At 46.0% G+C, this 23,884-nt stretch overlaps 1 protein-coding gene across 2 annotated transcripts in view; it reads right to left on the bottom strand.

The window, feature by feature from the left end:
* The window catches only part of LOC139272659 (radial spoke head protein 3 homolog), a 96,682-nt gene extending 74,382 nt beyond the window's left edge, over window positions 1-22,300 (bottom strand). For both annotated transcript variants that reach the window (XM_070888742.1, XM_070888741.1), the window contains exons 1-3: window positions 22,055-22,300; window positions 5,884-5,968; window positions 1,180-1,321 (exon numbers count right to left, since the gene is read on the bottom strand). In XM_070888742.1, coding sequence (XP_070744843.1) covers window positions 1,180-1,321; window positions 5,884-5,968; window positions 22,055-22,161 — 334 coding nt within the window. In that variant the 5' untranslated portion in view covers window positions 22,162-22,300. The remainder of the gene's footprint in view (window positions 1-1,179; window positions 1,322-5,883; window positions 5,969-22,054) is intronic.
* Between the last annotated feature and the right edge of the window lie 1,584 nt (window positions 22,301-23,884).

Here is a 23,884-nt window from a genome sequence, read left to right on the forward strand (position 1 = left end):
ACATATAAGAATCTGAGGGGGCTTGACAGGGGTAGATGCAGAGAGCATGTTTCTCCTTGTGGGGGAATCTAGAACTAGCGGGCACAGTTTCAGAATAAGGGGTTGCCCATTTAAAATGGAAATGTAGAGGAATTTCTTCTGAGGGTTGTGAATCTTTGGAATTCTCTGCCCCAGAGTGCTGTGGAGGCTGTGTCATTGAATATATTTAAGGTGAAGGTAGACAGGTTTTTGAATGATAAGGGAGTCAAGGCTTATGGAGAGTGGGCAGGGAAGTGGAGTTGAAGCCAGGATCAGATCAGCTATGATCTAATTGAATGGCAGAGCAGGCTTGAGAGGCCAAATGGCTTGCTCCTATTTCTTATGTTCTCATGTCCTTGCATCGCTGCTGACTGTAAATTAAGGGCCATCAAGTTTGTCACGACTGCTAGATCCCAACAACTCCTTCAATACTGTCAGATTTTATTTCCCAATGCTTGGAGACCCCTTCCCTAGTTTTGCTGATCCTCAGGACTATCCTTTGCAGATTCTCTACCCCTAACTCTCAGATTCTTGGTGCTCACAAACCCTTGGATAACATTCCTAATGGTCCTAGATCAGAATACCCAATGCTCCCAGACTGTGACATTTCTCTCCCTATGTGATTTCAGGATTTCTATTCCAGTGACCTCAAATCCCAAGATCCATTCCAGTGTTTTTAAATTTCCCTTTCCAATGGTCTCCAAATCTGCCCTCTCCCATCCAACTGCTTCCAGGACCACATACAACACTGAGACATCATCCTCTTTTCAGTGTTCCCAGATGTCAGGACCATCCCCAATGCTGATAAATTGGTGTTGTTACTGTTCTTATAAAACTTCCGACTCACATTGAGCTTGGGAGGCCTTCTCGTCCTCATAGAGATTTAACATTTAGAAGTATTTTTTTTCCTGTGTGCTACAAGATTGAAACATTCAGAAACAGGCGCAAATATATTCTACTTGGACCATCAGCATTCCACACAAGTCTTCCATAACACTGAAGAACAGAAGATCTCCTGACTGCCAGAAGTAACAAACTTTACTCAAGAAACTATATTCTACACCTCAGTGTGAAATCTAGCATTTTACAATTATGGTAGCATTGAAACTGAAAGCAGTAGGCTTGAATGCCATTCTGAACACTGATCCCGACTAATCATACCTGTTTGCACCTCGGTGTGTAGCCTGCCCTCCACAGGATGTGGTGTTGTGGTTCGCAGCTGTGCTTTGGCTCGTCTTCGGGCAACTGCCCTCCTATGAATTTCTTGCTGTCGCTGGATCTCAATAGGGTCAGGCTGGGCTGTCTATGGGTTTGGTATGATGTGAAAAACACATTTTTAAGCTGTGTATTCCATTTTAAAAAAAATGCTGCCAAAAAAGCATTGAAAACAAGCACAAGGGGGTGATGCTGATCTTGTATACGATCTTAATTGGAGTGTGTGCGAGAGAATTGTACATTCTAACCACCATCTGTGCCATTTTATTTTCTAGCCCGTTTTTTAATTCTTTTTGTGATCATTTTAAATTTATACCTTAGTATTGACTTACTGACCAGTGGAAACTATCACTATTTATCTTATAATGACCCTTCATAATCTTGAAGACCCCCATCAGATCACCTTCTCAAGTCTTCTTTCATAACTGGAACGGATTATCCCATGTAACATTCGGTGAATCTATGGTGTATCTTTTCCATTGATTTTATATCCTTTCTATAATGAACTCAACTCAGTCAAAAACATACATACATAAAATTACATCGAATATACATGCAGAAACAGGCCATTTGGTTCAATTGGTCTATGCTGGTAATTATACACCACACGAGCCTCCTCCCACTCTAATTACCGCTTCCCATCCTTCCCCCACATCCCTCTATATCCAGCTCCTTCATGTATGCATCAAGTCTCCCCTGAAATGCATCAATGCTGCCTGCTCCACCCAACCCTTGTGGCCGCGAGCTGCACATTCTCAGCACTGTGTAAAGAAGTTCCTCATAAATTCTTTACTTATTCGCTAAGTGACCATCTTATATTTATGCCCCATTGTTCTAGTCTCGCCCACAAGTGGAAATGGTTCTCCACATCCACCCTATTGAACTCCATCATAAAGTTCTGCTGAATCTTTCTTGATAGTTGCATCTTCTCAATCTTTGTAATTTTTTTCTGTACTTTCAGTACTTCAATATCCTTTTTGCAGCATTGAGACCAGAACTGCAAACTGTATTCCAAATGTGGTCGAACCAAGGTTCCATTAAAAAAAATTACTTTCCTGATTTTGCATTCTTTTCCTCTAGAAATTAACCCCAAAACTTTGCACTCTTTATGGCCTTATCATCTCTTCCGTGTTGCTACTTTTAGTGATTTATGTTATTCCCAGATATTTATGCTCCTCTTCCCCATTTCATTTTTTACCTTCCAAATTAATAAGTGGCATCCTATTCCCCTTACCAAAATGAACTACCTCTCACTTCACTATATTGAATTCTGTTTGCTATTTATCCGCCCACTCTGCAAGCCTGTTTATCTCTTCCTGTATTTTGGTGCAGTCCTCCATATAAAAACATAAGAAATAGGAACAGGAGTAGGCCATATGGCCCCTCGAGCCTGCTCCGCCATTCAATAAGATCATGGCTGATCTGATCATGGACTCAGCTCCACTTCCCCGCCCACTCTCCATAACCCCTTATCCCCTTATCGTTTAAGAAACTGTCTATTTCGGTCTTAAATTTATTCAATGTCCCAGCTTCCACAGCTCTCTGAGGCAGAAAATTCCACAGATTGACAACTCTCAAAGAAGAAATTCCTCCTCATCTCTGTTTTAAATGGGTGGCCCCTTATTCTAAGATCGTGCCCTCTAGTTCTAGTCTCCTCAATCAGTGGAAACATCCTCTCTGCATTTACCTTGTCAAGCCCCCTCATAATCTTATTCGTTTCGATAAGATGACCTCTCATTCTTCTGAATTCCAATGAGAAGAGGCCCAACCTACTCAAGCTTTCCTCATAAGTCAACCCCCTCGGCCCCGGAATCAACCTAGTGAACTTTTTCTGAACTGCCTCCAAAGCAAGTATATCCTTTCGTAAATATGGAAACCAAAATTGCACGCAGTATTCCAGGTGTGGCCTCAACAATACCTTATATAGCTGTAGCAAGACTTCCCTGCTTTTATACTCCATCCCCTTTGCAATAAAGGCCAAGATACCATTGGCCTTCCTGATTACTTGATGTACCCACATACTATCCTTTTGTGTTTCATGCACAAGTACCCCCAGGTCCCGCTGTACTGCGGCACTTTGCAATTTTTCTCCATTTAAATAATAACTTGCTGTTTGATTTTTTCTACCAAAGTGCATGACCTCACACTTTCCAACATTATACTCCATCTGCCAAATTTTTGCCCACTTAGCCTGTCTGTCCTTTTGCAGATTTTTTTTGTGTCCTCCTCACACATTGCTTTTCCTCCCATCTTTGTATCATCAGCAAACTTGACTACGTTACACTCAGTCCCTTTTTCCAAGTCGTTAATATAGATTGTAAATAGTTGGTGTCCCAGCACTGATCCCTGCGGCACCCCACTAGTTACTGGTTGCCAACCAGAGAATGAACCATTTATCCCAGCTCTCTGTTCTCTGTTAGTTAGCTAATCCTCTGTCCATGCTAATATATTACCCCCAACCCTGTGAACTTTTATCTTGTGCAGTAACCTTTTATGTGGCACCTTGTCAAATGCCTTCTGGAAGTCCAAGTACACTACATCTACTGGTTCCCCTTCATCCACCCTGTTCGTTACATCCTCAAAGAACTCCAGCAATTTTGTCAAACATGATTTCCCTTTCATAAATCCATGCTGACTCTGCCTGACCGAATTTTGCTTTTCCAAATGTCCTGCGACTGCTTCTTTAATAATGGATTGCAACATTTTCCCAACCACAGATGTTAGGCTAACTGGTCTATAGTTTCCTGCTTTTTGTCTGCCTCCTTTTTTAAATAGGGGCGTTACATTTGCAGTTTTCCAATCTGCTGGGACTTCCCCAGAATACAGGGAATTTTGATAAATTACAACCAATGCATCCACAATCTGTCGCTATTTCTCTTAAGACCCTAGGATGTACGCCATCAGGTCCAGGGGATTTATCTGCCTTTAGTCCCATTATCTTACTGAGTTCCACCTCCTTCGTGATTGTGATTGTGGTAAGTTCCTCCCCCCATAGCCCCTAGACTATCCACTGTTGGAATATTATTGGTATCCTCTACCGTAAAGAGTGATACAAAATATTTGTTCAGAGTTTCTGTCTTCTCCATGTTTCCCATTACTAATTCCCCGGTCTCGTCCTCTAAGGGACCAACATTTACTTTAGCCATCCTTTTCCTATACCTATAGAAACTCTTGCTATTTGTTTATATATTTTGCGCTATTATTAACTTTAATCCCGAATTTAGTATCAGCTGCAAAAGTCGACACCATAACTCCAATTTCTGAGTCCAAATCATTTATGTATATGGTGAACAACAGTGGCTCCAGCACACCATTTCCCACTTTCTGCCAGTCGAGGAACTTCTTTCAACTTCTACACTGTTTTTTTGTTTTGTAGCCATCCTTTATCCATTCTGCGACCTGGCCCCAAATTGCACATGCCTGACTTTTGTCAAGTCTCCTACGTGGAACCTGATCAAAGGCCTTTTGAAAGTCTACGTTTACCACAACTGCATTACTCTTATCTACTATTGCTGTTATTTCTTCAAAGAATTCTGTAAGATTAGTTAAACATGACCGACCTTTTAGAAATCTATACTGACGTTTTTTAAAATTATATTCTCCATCTCTAGATGTTTTATTATCTGATCGTTTAGCAAAGATTCCAGTATACTGCCTGCCACTGATGTTTATCTAACTGGTCTATCATTTCCTGGATTAGTTCTATCTCCCTTTTGGAAGATAGGAATTATATTTGCTGTTCGCCAGTCCTTTGGCATTATTCCTTTTTCTGCTGAATTTTTATATATGGATTCTAGTGTCTCTGCTCTGCTAGTTTCTTTAAGTATCTGCAAGTGCAATCCACCTGAAGCCAGGCTTTGTCCTTAAGTTTGTCTTGTATCTCCTTTCTTTCTATCTTAATTGTTGTAATATTCCTGTTTTTTAGCCCCCTCAGTGAAAACATTTATTCTGTATCCCTGCCATTTCAGTATAATCTCCTGAGAGTTTATCTTGCTCATCCCTTAGTGCCCCTATCCCTATCCCAATTTTTCTTAAGTTACTTATGTGCCTATGGAATCCTTTGATATTTCTTTTTATATTCTGATACTTCCTTTCATATTTTCTCTTTTCCTTCCTAATCGTCTTTTTAACTTCTTTCCTAAACTCATTTTATTCCCCTTTGTCATCCTCTCCTTTATTGTTTGTGCTTTGCTTTGTGTATGCCTTTTTCCTTGAGATTCAATTTTATGCTCACCTCTATTTATCCATGGCATCTCATGCTTGGCTCGTTTGTTCTTACCTTTTAGTGAAATACATTTCTTTTGTACTCTATTGATTTCTCTTTTAAATATCGTCTCACTGTTGTTCTACCTCTTTGTCAATATTCTCCTCCAGATCCCTTAAAGGCTCATACAAGATTACACACGGGTCTGAGCATGCCCCCAAATGCTCACACAGGCCGGTTGGGTCGGAGCATGGCCTTAAGCACTATCTATGGAACATGGAGAAGATTACACCTGGAATTGTCTATAGTTAGCTGTAACAGAATTTATCCTTTGATTCAATGAATGCACTGCAAGTATAAGAAAATCAGTCCCTACTATTTTGTTAAATTGACTGTTATAACCTTGGGTAACTTAGTCAAGTTGGCTTTATGCTCTGTATACTTACCACTGGGAGGGTACTCTGTGCATATGTATTTCCTCGTACTACTCTTCTGTCATACATAATGTTTCCATAATATCCTGTTGGGCATCTGAAATACAAAGGATTGAGTTGTAACTGTGGCACTATGACATATTTTACTAGTTTAGCCTGTTCCATTATTCATGTTCATTAATTCATAATTCATTAAGTAAAACCCCACATGAGTGCTGCTAAACACCTGGGACACAAATCAGGTACTTATATTGCCTATGTATTCCAAGTGTTATTACATATCCCACCAATGGGCTAAAAGTCTCTTTAGTGTTAGTTTTTTTTAAGTTGACACCAAGCTTGTGTTTTAAAAGTCTGAAGATTGAGAAAGGGTGAGATGTTTCAGAGTCTCGAACCCCAGGGAAAAATTAAATTAGAGCAGGAGTCTAAGTAAAGAGTCTTATTTCAATAAAGTGCAAATACAAGAGAAAGAAGGACATGTAGTACAGCCTAGCCTTTGGCCCTCCATTTGTCATGATACTTCTGCTCAACTACTCCCTCATGTCCATCTTTGATGCACTTGTCCGCAGAAAAATCTTTATTCTCTACCATCCTGGTCATCTCTCTGCTTGGTTCCATTCACTCCCTCAAGTCCAAGGGCGCAGACTTGTGTGTATCTGGCGCACAACTGGTTTAGCTATCCATCTTCAGATCTGGTTGGACCACACCAAGCACTCTCCTCTCCCAAAACCACTCACTACTCACAGATCATCCTGCCATGTCACACCAAGTCATGTGCAAATTGGCATAGGAATAAGCAGATTAGGGAGGTGAACACATGGCTGAAGGAATGTTGTGGGAAAGAGGTGTTCCATTTCATGGGACACTGGCACCCATACAGGGACAGGAAGGAACTGTACTGTTGGACAGGCTCCACTTGAACCGGGCTGGGACCAGGGTCCTGCGGAAAGAATAAATAGGGCAGTCACAAGGACTTTAAACTAGTAAGAGGGTGGGGGGTGGGGGCGGGGGGAAAGAAGCTCAGGTGGTAAATATAGTATAAATAATAATTATAAACCAAATGAAAGGGGAGAGAGTAGAGTAGACAAGAAGACATCAATAAACTTGCAGAATGGGCATATAATTAGCAAATGAAATTCAATACAGATAAATATGAAATATTACATTTTGGTAAGAAAAATAGGAAGGTCACATATTACTTGGAAAATACGAATCTAAATAGGGCAAAGGGTTCTCGGAGTACAAATACACAAATCACAAAGTATTGATACAGGTTAACAAGGCCATAAAAAAAGCAACCAAGCATTAGGGTTAATTTTTAGAGGGATAGAATTGAAAAATAGTGAAGCTATGCTAAACTTGTATCGAATCTTGGATAGACCACATTTGAAGTAGTGTGTGCAATTCTGGTTGCCATATTATAAAAAGAATATAGAGACACTGGAGAGTGTGCAGAGAAGATTGATAAGGATGATACCAGAAATGTGAGGGTACACCGATCAGGAAAGGATGAACAGGCTGGGTCTCTTTTCTCTTGAAAAGAGAAGGCTGAGAGGTAACTGAATAGAGGTCTTTAAAATTATGAAAGATTTTGATAGAGTAGATACAGAGACAGTGGGGCCAAAATTGTCTCAGGCGCTCCGCCCCCAGGCGAAAAGGCCATTGCACCCAGTTAGCGCCTTTCGGAGGCACTAACAGGTCGCAAAAAGGGGCAATTTCGTCCCCAGTGTTTCCACTTGTGGGGAAGGACTCAACTAGATGCCATCAATATAAGGTAGTCACCAAGAAATCAAATAGGAAATTCAGAAGAAACGTCTTTACCAAGAGAGTGGTGAGAATGTGGAACTTGCTACCACAGGGAGTGCATGAAGCGAATAGTATAGATACATTTAAGGGGCAGTTAGATAAGCGAGAGAGAAGGGACTGGACGGTTATGTTGATAGGGTTAGATGAGGAAAGATGGCAGGAGGCTAGAGTGGAACACAAGCACCAGCATGGACTGACTGGGCCGAATGGCCTGTTTCTGTGCTGTATATCCTATGTAAATTGTGCTTTAGGCTCTACAGGTAAAGGCAATACTAAAAGATGTAAAGTAATTAAACCAGGAGAGAGAAATGGGAAATGTGTGAGTAATACAAGAACATAAGAAATAGGAGCAGGAGGAGGCCATATGGCCCGTCGAGCATGCTCTGCCATTCAATAAGATCATGGCTGCTCATCGACCTCAACTCCATTTTCCCACCCAATCTCCATATCCCTTAATAACCCTGGAATCCAAGGGCTGACATGCATTCCCCCACCGCCCGAATCGGGGCACACGCAACCAGTTTTGAGTGCTTTCACCGCCGCGGTGGCGGAGGTGGCCTCTTGAGTGAAATCCTGCTATTTCTTTTTTTCCCCACTCGATCTGGAAGTTGCTCGTAATGGGGGCAGAAGTTAGGGCGGTGAGTGCACTTGAGGGGCTGAAGTTGGTGGCGGGGAGGGGAAAGTGCAGTGACAGCCGCGACGATATTATCACGGCACCGCATCTCCACGACGCTCCCTTTCACTTAAAGGGGAGAACCTGCGCAATGTTTAGACTTCGATCCACTGAGCCACCAGGGAGGGTTTCGACCGTGCTAATGGCTTGGCGTTCAACAAGGGGTGCCAGGCTGCCTGTTGGCGGCCTGGTCAAACCCGGGAGCATAATTGTCGGGCCGACATGGCAGTCAGCTGACATAAAAACACATGGCAGCAGCGGTAGTAGGTCCTCCCCTTTAAGGGGAGCCCCGCCGTCATTGCAGAAGACCTCAGCCTCACTGGACCATCCTGTGTAATGAGATATGATTAATAAACAATCTCCTAGTAAACGATCCCTTGGAGTGAGTGATCATAGCATGGTTGAATTTCAAATTCAGTTGCAGGACGAGAAAGTTGGATCTCAGAACCAGCGAATTAAGCTTAAATAAAGGAGGCTACAAAGGTATGAGGGCAGAGTTGGCTAAAGTGGACTGGGAAAATAGATTAAAGTGTAGGACAGTTGATGAACAATGGTGTACACTTAAGGAGATATTTCATAACTCTCAAGTAAAATAGATTCCAGTGAGGCGGAAAGGGTGTAAAAGAAATGATAGCCATCCGTGGCTAACTAAAGAAATAAAAGATGGTATCCAATTAAAAACAAGGGCATACAAAGTGGCCAAAACTAGTGCGAGGACAGAAGATTGGGAAGTTTTTAAAAGCCAGCAAAGAACGACTAAAAAAAATAATTAAGGGAAGATAGACTATGAAAGTAAATGTAAAGACCTTACACAATGCCACAAATCCACACGTGGCACATTCTATGGACAAGGTCACTCCATGACCTGAACCTTTATTCACAGGACCAAGAAGTGATGACTCTGCGTGGGACCTCCCTTTATATACCTGGATGACCAGGTGAGGAGTGTCTCCCATAAGTTCACTCCCTGTGGTCAAGGTGTGCATTTCTTACATATATGAGGTTATCCACTTTGGTGGTAAAAACAGAGAGACAGACTATTATCTGAATGGTGACAGATTAGGAAAAGGGAAGGTGCAACGAGACCTGGGTGTCATGGTACATCAGTCATTGAAGGTTGGCATGCAGGTACAGCAGGCGGTTAAGAAAGCAAATGGCATGTTGGCCTTCATAGCGAGGGGATTTGAGTACAGGGGCAGGGAGGTGTTGCTACAGTTGTACAGGGCCTTGGTGAGGCCACACCTGGAGTATTGTGTACAGTTTTGGTCTCCTAACCTGAGGAAGGACATTCTTGCTATTGAGGGAGTGCAGCGAAGATTCACCGGACTGATTCCCGGGATGGTGGGACTGACCTATCAAGAAAGACTGGATCAACTGGGCTTGTATTCACTGGAGTTCAGAAGAGTGAGAGGGGACCTCATAGAAACATTTAAAATTCTGACGGGTTTGGACAGGTTGGATGCAGGAAGAATGTTCCCAATGTTGGGGAAGTCCAGAACCAGGGGTCACAGTCTAAGGATAAGGGGTAAGCCATTTAGGACCGAGATGAGGAGAAACTTCTTCACCCAGAGAGTGGTGAACCTGTGGAATTCTCTACCACAGAAAGTAGTTGAGGCCAATTCACTAAATATATTCAAAAGGGAGTTAGATGAAGTCCTTACTACTCGGGGGATCAAGGGGTATGGCGAGAAAGCAGGAAGGGGGTACTGAAGTTTCATGTTCAGCCATGAACTCATTGAATGGCGGTGCAGGCTAGAAGGGCTGCTCCTGCACCTATTTTCTATGTTTCTATATACAGTATTGCAGTGTTGTTACATAAAGGTTACATACATGACATCACCTTCCCCTCAACATCTTATTGGGATCATAAGTTAAGCCTCTCGGGTGGTCTGCGCTCTCTCGTGGAGTGCCGCAGTTGGAGCTCTGGTTGTTGAGCCTTGGTATGTGCGTCTGTCACCTGTGGTGATTCCGGCCCGTCTGGGCTGACCGCAGGGACTGTGCATGCTGCTGAATGTTCTTGTTGCTCGTTCACTGGCGGTGGTGTGAATACCATCTCATGATCTTCCTCAGGTTCCTCAGTGTCCATGCTGAACCTTTTTTTTTAAAACTTGGTCCAGATGCTTGCGGCATATCTGCCCATTATTAAGTTTAACCACTATGACCCTATTCCCCTCTTTGTCTATTACAGTACCCTCAAGCCATTTGGGCCCCAAAGTGTGATTGAGAACAAATATGGGGTCATCAAGTTCTATATATCTCCCCCTGAATTTCGGTCATGGTACTCGTTTTGGGACTGGCACTTGCCCTCAACAATGTTGGACAGGATTGGATGAATGAGGGACAGTCGAGTTTTGATTGTTCATTTCATGAATAGCTCCGCGGGCGGGACCCCCGTGAGCGAGTGCGGTCAGGACCTATAGGCCAGTAGGAAGCGTGATAGGCGGCATTGAAGGGAGGGTCCTTGAATCCGGAGCATGCCTTGTTTTATGATTTGGACCGCACGTTCCACCTGGCCGTTGGAGGTCGGCTTGAACGGTGCAGTCTTGACATGGTTAATGCCATTAACCGACATGAACTCCCAGAATTCGGAGCTTGTAAAACATGGGCCATTATCGCTAACAAGGATGTCCGGCAAGCCGTGGGTTGCAAAGACCGCACGCAGACTCTCCACGGGGGTGAATGTCATGCACGAATTCAAAATGATGCACTCGATCCATTTGGATTACGCATCAACCACAATGAAAAACATTTTTCCCATGAACGGGCCCGCGTAGTCTACATGAATACGTGACCATGGCCTGGTGGGCCAGGGCCACGAGCTGAGCGGGGCATCCCTGGGGGCATTACCTAGCTGGACACACGTCGTGCACCTGCGAACAGTGTTCCAGGTCTGAATCAATTCCCAGCGACCACATATGTGACCGGGTAATGGCCTTCATCAGCACGATGCCTGGGTGCTCGCTGTGGAGTTTCCTGATGGATGCTTCCCTGCCCCTCTGGGGCATGACTACTCGGCTGCCCCATAGTAGGCAGTCGGCTTGGATGGAGAGCTCATCCATCCGTCTGTGAAACGGTCTGACCTCCTCAGGGCATGCTCCATGTGCGGGCGCCCAATCCCCAGTCTTAATCAAGGATAGGAGGGGATCTCTGTTGGTCCAGATCTTGATCTGGCGGGCCGTGATGGGGGAGCCTGCGCTGTCAAAGGCATCGACAGCCATGACCATCTCAGCGCTTTGCTCCGCTGCCCCCTCAGTGGTGGCCAGTGGAAGCCTGCTGAGCGCGTCAGTGCAGTTTTCGGTGCTGTATGCGAGCTGACGCATTGGCATTGATAGCCTTGCTGTCTGACAGCAGGGATGTTAATGGCTTATGGCCCGTTTCTAATTCGTACCTCCTGCCAAAAAAGTACTGATGCATCTTTTTCACCCCAGAGACACATGCGAGTGCTTCCTTCTCAACCATCCCATATCCCCGTTCAGCTTGAGCAAGCAACCTAGAGGCATAAGCCACAGGTTGTAGTTGGCCCTCAGCGTTACCCTGCTGCAACACGCACCCAACCCCATAGGACGATGCATCACATGTCAGAACCAATTTCTTACGGGGGTCGTACAGGGTCAACAACTTATTTGAACAAAGTAGGTTCCGCGCCCGATTGAAAGCCCGTTCCTGACAGTTCCCGCAAAACCAATCGCAACCCTTACGCAGGAACACGTGTAGCGGCTCCAACAATGTGCTTAAGTTCGGCAGAAAGTTCCCGAAATAGTTCAAGAGTCCCAGAAATGAACGCAACTCCGATGTGTTGCAAGGCCTGGGCGCTTGTCGAATCGCCTCCGTTTTCGATTCGGTAGGCCGAATCCCGTCTGCAGCAACCCTCCTGCCCAGAAACTCGACCTCGGGAGCCAAAAACACACACTTAGACTTCTTGAGTCGCAGGCCTACCCGGTCCAGTCGGCGTAGCACCTCTTCCAGGTTGTGGAGGCGTTCCTCTGTGTCACGACCAGTGATGAGGATGTCGTCCTGAAATACGATCATTCCGGGAATGGATTTGAGCAGGCTTTCCATGTTTCTTTGAAAAATCGCGGCTGCTGACCGAATGCCAAACGGACACCTGTTGTAAACAAACAGTCCCTTGTGCGTGGTGATGGTGGTCAGTAGTTTAGATTTGTCGGCCAGTTCTTGGGTCATGTAGGCTGAAGTGAGGTCCAACTTGGTGAACAGCTTGTCGCCTGCCAGCATGTCAAAAAGGTTCTCCGCTCTCGGGAGCGGGTATTGGTCTTGTAGGGACATCCGGTTGATGGTGGCCTTGTAGTTGCCACAGATCCTGACCGAGCCATCTGCTTTTAGGACGGGAACGATGGGGCTCGTCCAGTCGCTGAATTCAACGGGCGAGATGATGCCCTCTCTCAGCAACTGGTCCAACTCGCTCTCAATTTTCTCCCGCATCACATACAGCACAGCTCTGGCTTTGTGGTGCACTGGTCTGGCGTCCGGGGTGATGCGTATCACTACTTTGGTACCTTTGAACGTCCAGACGCCAGATTGAAATAGTGACTCAATTTGCTGTAGGACCTGAGAGCATGAACTTCGCTCCACAGATGACATGGCGTGCACATCCCCCCATTTCCAGTTCATCTCCGCTAACCAGTTCCTCCCCAACAGTGCGGGACCATTGCCCGGGACAATCCAGAGCGGCAGCCGGTTCACCGATCCATTGTGTGTGACCGCCAACATTGCACTGCCTAGCACTGGAATGATTTATTTGGTGTACGTCCGTAATTGCGTCTCAATGCGTTCTAGTTTGGGTCTGCAGGCTGAGTGGCCACGGCTTTTTGAATTGTTGAACACTCATGAGTGACTGGCTGGCCCCCGTGTCCAGCTCCATGCGTACAGGGATGCCGTTTAATAGGACTTTCATCATCACGGGTGGCGTTTTGTTATATGAGCTGTGAATGTTTGCCACATGAACCCGCTGAACTTCAGCACCCATTGATTTGCCCCAAACGTCATCCTGCCTCGCAGACCCCTCATCTGGTTCATACGCCTCGTATATTAGCCTGGTTACAGGCTTTCTGCACATTCTGGCTAAATGGCCACTGAGGTTACAGTTACTGCAGACGAACTGTTGAAACCTGCAAGACCTGGCAGTATGTCTGCCACCACAGCTCCAGCATGAACTGAGATTTCCATTGTTGTGAACAAAAGAGCTGTTACAAGGCATTCCTCGCTGATTGTCCTTTGACTGCTCTTGAGCACCCTGTTAGTGGGTGTCAATAGCCCTATCCCGGGCCGAATTGTCCACTGGGGGGGCGTAAATGTCCGTTCAGCCTGCCATTGTCTCTGTTGGAGACTTACTCTTGGGTCTATTGCTGCCTGGGGTGTGTCGAACTGCCCTTGCCTGCCTGCGGAGCTCTGTGTCGCGTTTATGATATTGACTCCCTGATCCATCGCCACGTCGGAGGCAGAATTGCGTGTGTATATTATCTTGGGTTTCCTCCTCCCCCGCCATAAAAGTCTGAGCCATCAACGTCGCCGCTTCCAAGGTCAAGTCCTTGGTCTCAATTAGCTTTCTGAAAATCTCAGTATGACCGATGCCCTCAATAAAGAAATCCCTTAGCATCTCCCCCTGCAGGGGTCTGTTAACTTAGAGGCTGGCCAAGCGCCAGAGGTCCGCAACGAAATCCGGTATGCTCTGTCCTTCCCAACGTCGGTGGGTATAGAATCTGTGTCGGGCCATGTGTACGCTGCTCGCTGGTTTGAGGTGCTCATCGATTAGTTTGCTGAGCTCTTCAAAGGTTTTGTCCGCTGGCTTCTCGGGTGCAAGCAGGTCTTTCATGAGCGCGTACGTCTTAGGTCCACAGCTGGTCAGCAGATGAGCCCTTCGCTTGTCGGCCGCTGCGTCTCCCAGCCAGTCCTTCATGCCAAAACTCTGCTGGAACCTCTCAATGAAATCGTCCCAGTCCTCACCAACACCGTACCGTTCATCTGTGCTACCAGTGGCCATTCTCGTGCGTCGCTGATTCCCGTTTCTCGTCACCAATGTAAAGTCCTTACACAATACAACAAATCCACACAAGGCACATTCTATGAACAAGGTCACTCCATGACCTGAACCTTTATTCACAGGACCAAGAAGTGATGACCCTGCGTGGGACCTCCCTTTATATACCTGGATGACCAGGTGAGGAGTGTCTCCCATTAGTTCATCCGCTGTGCTCAAGGTGTGCAATTCTTACGTATATGCAGTATTGCAGTGTTGTTACATAAAGGTTACATACATGACAGTAAACTAGCACGAAATATAAAACCAGGTATATAAAAAGGAAAAGAATGTCCAAAGTAAATGTTGGTCCCTTAGAGTACGAGACCGGGGAATAAGTAATGGGGAACATGGAGATGGCAGAAACTCTGAACAAATATTTTGTATCAGTCTTTACGGTAGAGGACACTAAAAATATCCCAACAGTGGATAGTCAAGGAGCTAAAGGGGGGGAGGAACTTAACACAATCACAATGGAGGTGGTACTCAGTCCAGGTTTGCAGATGACACTAAGCTGGGCGGCAGTGCGAGCTGCGAGGAGGATGCTAGGAGGCTGCAAGGGGACTTGGACGGGTTAGGTGAATGCGCAAATGCATGGCAGATGCAGTATAATGTGGATAAGTGTGAGGTTATCCACTTTGGTGGCAAAAACAGGAAGGCAGATTATTATCTGAATGGTGACAGATTAGGAAAAGGGGAGGTGCAACGAGACCTGGGCAGTAAAGAAAGCAAATGGCATGCTGGCCTTCATAGCGAGGGGATTTGAGTATAGGAGCAGGGAGGTCTTACTGCAGCTGTACAGGGCCTTGGTGAGACCACACCTTGAATAGTGTGTGCAGTTTTGGTCTCCTAATCTGAGGAATGACATTCTTGCTATTGAGGGTGTGCAGCGAAGGTTCATCAGACTGATTCCCGGGATGGCAGGACTGACATATGAAGAAAGACTGGATCGATTAGGCTTACATTCACTGGAATTTAGAAGAATGAGAGGGGATCTCATGGAAACATAAAAATTTCTGACGGGATTGGACAGGTTAGATGCAGGAAGAATGTTCCCGATATTAGGGAAGTCCAGAGCCAGGGGTCACAGTCTAAGGATAAGGGATAAGCCATTTAGGAACGAGATGAGGAGAAACTGCTTCACTCAGAGAATTGTGAACCTGTGGGAATTCTCTACCGCAGAAAGTTGTTGAGGCTAGTTCGTTAGATATATTCAAAGGGGAGCTCGATGTGGCCCTTACGGCTAAAGGGATCAAGGGGTTTGGAGAGAAAGCAGGAATGGTGTACTTAAGTTGCATGATCAGCCACGATCATATTGAATGGTGGTGCAGGCTCGAAGTGCCAAATGGCCTACTCCTGCACCTACTTTCTATGTTTCTATGAGCCCAAGTTTCCGCCCTCTGGAAAAACGGCGCATCTCGATAAGACGCACCGACTTTCTGGAAGAAAAAGGGCGCGAAAACTTACCTTGTGATTCTCCGGTCTCCTCAGGACGTCTTTGTGCTTGGCGTGGCGCAGTACAAGGGGTTGGGGGCGGAGCCAGGTCCCGGCGCTGAAAACAGTGCCGGACCTCTGCACGTGCACCCTACAGTGTGCGCACATGTGCAGTAGCTCCAGGCCCCCGAGGCTGCGTGGGAGGGGCCCGACCCTTGCCCTGGCCGAATGAGCTCACCGGGTGAAGATCGGACTGGACCTCCCTCCCGTTCAGCTCCCTCCCGTTCAGCCTTCCCCCCCTCATCCCGTCATCGGCGGGATCTGCCCGCCCGCCCGGCATCTCTGTGGGGGCGGGCCCCACCCGAAGTGTCGGCAGCAGCGGCCCGAACTGGCCCAATCAACCTCGGCGACCTGGCCAGCCTCTCTTCCCACCCCCCCCACCACCTCTCGCCAGCCTCTCTTTCACGCCCGCACCCTCCCTCCTTCTCTCCCTCTCTCCCACCCTCTCCCCCCACTGTCAGAAACACAGAGACAGAGAGAGAGACACTGACAGAGACAGAGAGACACACACTTTTGGGGGGGGGCGTCCCAGCACACTGTTTGAGGGCTTCCGGTGCTGCAGTAGGTGAGTAGAAATAATCTTATATTTATTGATTTATTTTTTTTGTATTTCATTTTTTTTTTGGATTGATTTATTGGTTGATTTATTTATCATTTATTATTGATAATGGCTCTCTATTTGTAAAAGTGAAGTGTTTATTGTTTGTAAACTTCCCTCCCCCCTGCCCCCGCCACCCCCCCCCATCTTTCATTCCCTACGCCTGATTTATAAGTGTAGGCAAGGTTTTTCTGAGCGTCCAAAAATCTACACTTACTCCATTCTAAGTTAGTTTGGAGTAAGTTTTCACTGCCTAAACTTGCAAAACAGGCGTAAGTTGCTGGACACGCCCTCTTTTGAAAAAAAAATCTCTTCTAAAATGAAACTATTCTAACTCACTAGAACTGAAGCAAACTAAATGCTGAGAATTGTAGTTTCTAAGATGCTCCATTCTAAACTAGTTGCTCCAAAAAAATAGGAGCAACTCAGGCCGAGACTTGAGCCCTATGTTTCTATGTTAAAGGCGGATAAATCCCTATGACCTGATGGCTTGCACCCTAGGGTCTTAAGAGAAGTAGTGGCAGGGATAGTGGATGCATTGGTTGTAATTTACTAAATTTCCCTTGATTCTGGGGAGGTCCCAGCAGATTGGAAAACTGCAAATGTAATGCCCCTATTTAAAAAAGGAGGCAGACGAAAAGCAGGAAACTATAGACCAGTTAACCTAACATCTGTGGTTGGGAAAATGTTGAAGTCCATTATTAAAGAAGCAGTAGCAAGACATTTGGAAAAACATAATTCAGTCAGGCAGAATCAGCATGGATTTATGAAAAGCAAGTTATGTTTGACAAATTTGCTGGAATTCTTTGTGAATGTAATGAACAGGGTGGATAAAGGGGAACCAGTGGATGTGGTGTATTTGGACTTCCAGAAGGCATTTGACAAGGTGCCACATAAAAGGTTATTGCATAAGATAAAAGTTCACGGGATTGGGGGTAATATATTAGCATGGACAGAGGATTGGCTCACTAACAGAAAGCAGAGAGTCAGGATAAATGGTTCATTCTCGGGTTGGCAATCAGTAACTAGTGGGGAGCTGTCGGAATCAGTGCTGGGACCCCAACTATTTACAATCTATATTAACAACTTGGCTGAAGGGACCAAGTGTAACGTAGCCAAGTTTGCTGACGATACAAAGATGGGAGGAAAAGCAATGTGTGAGGAGGACACAAAAAACCTGCAAAAGGACATACAGGCTAAGTGAGTGGGCAAAAATTTGGCAGATGGAGTATAATGTTGGAAAGTGTGAGGTTATGCACTTTGGCAGAAAAAAGAAATCGAAGAGAAAGTTATTATTTAAAAGGAGAAAAATTGCAAAGTGCTGCAGTGCAGCGGGACCTGAGGGTCCTGGTGCATGAAACACAAAACGTTAGTATGTAGGTACAGCAAGTGATCAGGAATGCCAATGGAATTTTGGCCTTTATTGCAAAGGGGATGGAGTATAAAAGCAGGGAAGTCTTGCTACAGTTATACAGGATACTGGTGAGGCCACACCTGGAATACTGCATACAGCTTATGTCTCCATATTTAAGAAAGGATATACTTGCTTTAGAGGCAGTTCAGAGAAGAATCACTCGGTTGATTCCGGTTGACTTATGAGGAAAGCTTGAGTAGGTTGGGCCTCTACTCATTGGAATTCAGAAGAATGAGAGATGATCTTATCGAAACGAGATGAGGGGGCTTGACAAGGTGGATGCAGAGAGGACGTTTCCACTGATAGGGGAGATTAGAACTAAGGGGCATAATCTTAGAATAAGGGGCCGCCCATTTAAAACTGAGATGAGGAGGAATTTCTTCTCTGAGAGGGTTGTAAATATGTGGAATTTGCTGCCTCAGAGAGCTGTGGAAGCTGGGTCATTAAATAAATTTAAGACAGAGATAGACAGTTTCTTAACCAATAAGGGAATAAGGAGTTATGGGGAGCGGGCAGGGAAGTGGACCAGAGTCCATGATCAGATCAGCCATGATCGTATTAAATGGTGGAGCAGGCTCGAGGGGACGTATGGCCTACTCCTGCTTCTATTTCTTATGAAAAAGCTTGTTTTGGCATCATCCGGCAGGCCGAAGATTTTCACGGCGGAATCTCGCCATTGGGAGGGGGGTACATCAGCAGCGCTCAAGGTGCATTTAGCACGGATTGGCAGCTACAGGGCAGTGGTGGGGGCGGGGGGGGGGGGGGAGAAAGAGAGCGGGTTACCGGCGGGATAACATGGGAGCGGAATTTTGATACTGGCGACCATTACACTCCGCAGCATGGCCGCCGCTTTCCACCTTCAGGAAAGGGGCAATTTTGGCCCCAGAAAATTGGAAAGGCCCCAAAAATGGGCGCTGGAATCGCGACGAACCCACATGTGTTCAATATGCTGCTCGCTAATTATAATGATGGTGGCGGCAGTCCAGCGCTAAAGGTGCTGCTGAGTGGCTGCACGCTCAGCAGGGGGTCCACGTTTGTGTGAGTCTAGCACCAATTAAAGCTAACCTGCAGTTCTTAAAGCCAGTCTACAACTCTTCAGGGGAGGTGCAGTCTGACAGCAGCAGATATTGGATGTCATTGTAGACGAGTGTTTGACCAACAGGAAGCAAAAAAAGAACGCATATGACAGATGTCAAGTTGCAAATACGTCTGAGAATCAGCCTATATATAGAAAGGGCAGAGGAAAAGTGAAAAAGAAAATGAGAGGCAAAGAGAGGGTATGAGAAAAGAATGGCATCCAACATAAAAGGTAATCCAAAGTCTTTTATATGCATATAAATAGTAAAAGGGTAGTAAGAGATGGGGTGAGGCCGATTAGGGACCAAAAAGGAGATCTAAACGAGTACTTTGCATCTGTCTTCACCAAGGAAGAGGATGCTGCCATAGACATAGTGAAGGAGGTGGTAGTAGAGATACTTGAAAGGATAAAAATTGATAAACAGGTATTAAGAAAGGCTGGCTGTGCTTAAAGTAGATAAATCACCAGGATCGAATGGGATGTATCCTAGGATGCTGAAGGAATTGAGGGCGGAAATCGCAGAGGTACTGACCATAATATTCCAATCCTGCATAGATACAGAGGTGGTGCCAGAGGACTGGAGAATTGCAAATGTTATACCATTGCTCAAAAAAGGGTGTAATGATAAACCCAGCAACTACAGGACAGTCAGTTTAACATAGATAGTGGGGAAGCTTTTAGAAACAGTAATCAAGGACAAAATTAACAGTCACTTGGCTAGGGGTGGATTAATTAAGGAAAGCCAGCATGGATTTGTTAAGGACCCAGTTATTTGCACTGTGTTTCTGGCTAATTGGTTCGCCATTATCACATGACCTGACTGCTGATTGGTTCCCTTGGAGGATAAGCCACACTCAGAAGGCACTCTCTCTCTCTCCCCCCCCCCCCCCCCCCCGGCCCGGTGTCTCTTCCCACCCAGCCCCCCACCCCACCCCCATGTCTCCCTCTCTTTCCCCCACCAGCCTGCCACCCTCTCTCTCTCTCTCTCTCTCTCCCCACAGAAGGCTGCAATAATGCAAAGGCTGGAAACAAATCTAGCAGCAGTGGACTCGTCGGGGCCCCACTTCCGGTTCCAAGGAGTCTGTGCATGTGTGAGAGGCTTCAGGGGCGGAGTCCAGAGGACGCAGGCGCAGAAAAACCACAGTGCAAATAGTCACAGTGATTTGTTAAAAGCAAATTGTGTTTAACCAACTTGATTGAGTTTATTGATGAGGTAGCAGAGAGAGTTGATGAGGATAATGCGGTTGATGTAGTGTACATGGATTTCCAAAAGATGTTCAACAAAGTGCCACAGAATAGGCTTGCCAGCAAAGTTGAAGCCCATGGAATAAAAGGGACAGTGGCAGGAAACAGAATAGTGGTGAACGGTTGTTTTTCAGACTGGAGGAAGGTATACAGTGGTGTTCCCCAGGGGTCGGTTCTAGGACCACTGCTTTTCTTAATATATATTAATGACTTGGACATGGGTTTACAGGGCACAATTTCAAAATTTGCAAATAACATAAAACTTGGAAGTATAGTGAACAGTGAGGAGGATAGTGATAGACTTCAGGAAGACATAGACAGGCTGGTGAAATGATCGGACACGTGGCAGATGAAATTTAACTCAAAAAAAATGTGACGTGATGCATTTTTGTGAAAGAATGAGGAGAGGACATTTAAACTAAATGTTGCAATCCTAAAGAGGATGCACGAACAGAGAGACCTGTGTGTATGTTTGCATAAATCGTTGAAGGTGGCCGAGCAGGTTGAGAAAGCAGTTGAACAGGCTTACGGGATCCCAGGCTTCATAAATAGAGGTATAGAGTACAAAAGTGTGGAAATTATGATGAACCTGTATAAAACACTGGTTCAGCCCCAACTGGAATACTGAGTCCAATTCTGAGCACCACACTTCAGAAAGGATATGAAGGCCTTAGAGAAGGGGCAGAAAAGATTTACGAGAATTATTCCAGGAATGAAGGACTTCAGTTACATTGTTAGACTGGAGAAGCTGGGGTTGTTCTCCTTGGAGTAGAGAAGATTTGATTGAGGTGTTCAAAATCATGAGGGGTCTGGACAGAGTAGAAACTGTTCCCATTAGCAGAAGGGTTGAGAACCAGAGGTTACAGATTTAAGGTGATGGCAAAAGAACCAAAGGCGATGCAAGAAAATTTTTTTTTTACGCAGCGAGTTGTTAAGATCTGGAATCACTGCCGAAAAGAGTAGTGGAGACAGATTTAAGCTCATCTTTCAAAAGGGAATTGGATAAGTATCTGAAGGAAAAATAATAAAGGACTACGGGGAAAGGACAGGGGAGTGGGACAAGCTGAAAGTCAGCACGGGCTCGATGGACCAAATGGCCACCTTCTGTGCTGTAACTGTTCTATGATTCTAAGTGTAGAGGAACAGAGGGACCTTGGAATGCAGGTCCACAGATCCCTGAAGGTAGCAGGACAGGTAAATAAGGTGGATAAGAAATCACATTGAATGTTTTCCTTTATTAACAGAGGCATAGAGCAGGGTGGTTAAGCTAGAACTGTATAAACCACTAGCTAGGCCACAGCTAGAGTATTGCGTACAGTTCTGGTCACCACATTACAGAAAATGTGTGATTGCAAGAGGATACAGAGGTGATTCACGAGGATGTTGTCTGGACTGGAGAATTATGAGCAATGAGGAAAGATTAGTTAGGCTGGGGTTGTTTTCTTTGGAGCAGAGGAGGGGTTTAATTGAGGTGTATAAAATTTATGAGGGACCCAGATGCATGTACACTGATGACACCCAACTTTACCTCACCACCACCTCCTTTGACCCCTCCACTGCCTGTGTTGTCAGACTGCTTGTGGAGAAGCCAAAATTCCCATTAAACTTTGGAAGACCGAAGGGGGCAGAGGGAACGCCCCGGGCCACTGCGCACCCGGCGATATCATCAGTGTGCGCAGCGACCCCTCCTTCTCCCACTCCTCACCCCATCTCCTCCTCACCCCCTCCTCACACACCTCCTCCCCCACCCCACCACCCTCTCTCACCATCAGCTTCCTGCACCACCCCCCTCTTCCATCTCCATCCCCACACTGCACCTGCCTCTCCCCCGGCCTACTCACTGCTGATTCTGCTCCTGCCGGTATTTCTTCCTCTCCTGCAGGGCTCTCGGGCGGCTGGAGAAGGTGTAGGTGTCGCTGGTGTCGTGCTGCGGTAACACGGTGGCCATCTTGCAGTCTGGAGTGAAGTGAGCTGGACAGCGGCGCCCGCGCACGTAACCACAGTAACCGCCACGCGCGCGGCGCCTTGGCAACGGTTGCTAATGCACACTCGCGTCACTTCCGCCCGTGAACCCCACACTGGCCTCCCATTTTCCGCGGACAGAAAGAAGTAAGAGCAGCATGACCCCGCGGTCCTGGCCTTCACTCCCCGGCACCCTAGGGCGCCCGGCCTCCCGCGCGCCGGTCTTTGGCACCCAGTGCATCTGTTTTGTTGCTGGCGGCAGGTTTCCTCGCTCGTTCTCCTCAGTTTCCGGCTCAGTGATGTAATCATTCGAGGTGTAAAGTGTTGGTTGCCCCTAGCAACTGTTGTGTTGGTTGCGGCCCATCTCCCGGATGTCAGCGGCCTTTCCCCTTTACCATTGAGCCGTTGTTGCTGGATTCAAAGAGCGCTCCTCCCTTGGTATTCACAGGCTATTTTCAATGGCACAAGATACATAATGATGAGGAAGGCCGTTCGGCATATCTTAATTCATTCATCCAGAACAATCCTCCAACCCCCATTGCTGCATCTACTTTTTAAAATGGTGTCAGCCGTGGCTCAGTGGGCAGCACCCTCGCCTCTGAGTTAGAAGGTTGTGGGTTCAAGTCTAATCCAGAGACTTGAGTACAAAAACATCTAGGCTGACACTGCAGTGTTGAGGGAATTGTTGCACTGTCAGAGGTGCTGTCATTTGGATAAGACGTTAAACCGAGGCCCTGTCTGCCCTCTTTGGGTGGGTAAAATATCCCATAGCATTATTTCGAAGAACAGGGGATCCTGGCCAATATTTATCCCTCAGTTCAACATAACGAAAACAGATTATCTGGTCATTATCACATTGCTGTTTGTGGGAGCTTGCTGTGTGTAAATTGGTTGCCACATTTCCTACATTACTACAATGACTACACTCCAATAGTACTTCATTTGCTGTAATGCGCTTTGGGATGTCCGGTGGTCGACAAATAAAGATGGCAGCCGGGGCGCTAAAGAGCTCCCCTTTAAGGGGCGCCTCGGCGGTGGATGTCCGCCAGCTTTGCGACCCACGAAGTTGGCGTTGACATCCGCCTGTTGACATCCCCTCGGAGTCGCTAACGGAGCTATAACTATAAGGGGCAATCTCTGCTCATCTACATTTTTCAAAATCGTATCATTTTATATACTGTCCTATATTAGTCCTTCCAAAGTGCATCACTTCACACTTTGAACTCCATCTGCCATGCTTCTGCCCATTTCACCATCCTGCCTATGTCATCCTGATACCTATAGCTATCCTCATCAATAACTATTACTTTGCCAAGTTTTGTATCACACTGCAAACTTTATAATGCTGCTCCCTATACTTGAGTCTCGGCCGTTTATAAAAATTGCAAAGTGTAATGGTCCCAAAATTGACCCTTGGGGAACAGCACTGCAAACCTCCTCCCAGTCTGAAAAGCATCCATTCACCACCACCCTTTGCTTCCTGCCACTGAGCCAACTTTGTATTCATACTGCCAATTTCTCCTTACTTTCATGGGCTTCCATCTTCTTAATAAGCCTCCTGTGTGGCACTTTGTCAAATGCCTTCCAAAAGTCCATCTACTGCACTACTTTGATCAACCTCTGTTATTTATCTGTTTATCTTTATATTCATCTATGTATCTTTTCTAGTTAAGACGCTCCCCTGAAGTATAATAACATTGCTCATGGTA

The sequence above is a fragment of the Pristiophorus japonicus genome, chromosome 9, assembly GCF_044704955.1.
Source record: "Pristiophorus japonicus isolate sPriJap1 chromosome 9, sPriJap1.hap1, whole genome shotgun sequence".
In the NCBI taxonomy this organism is placed as follows: domain Eukaryota; kingdom Metazoa; phylum Chordata; class Chondrichthyes; family Pristiophoridae; genus Pristiophorus; species Pristiophorus japonicus.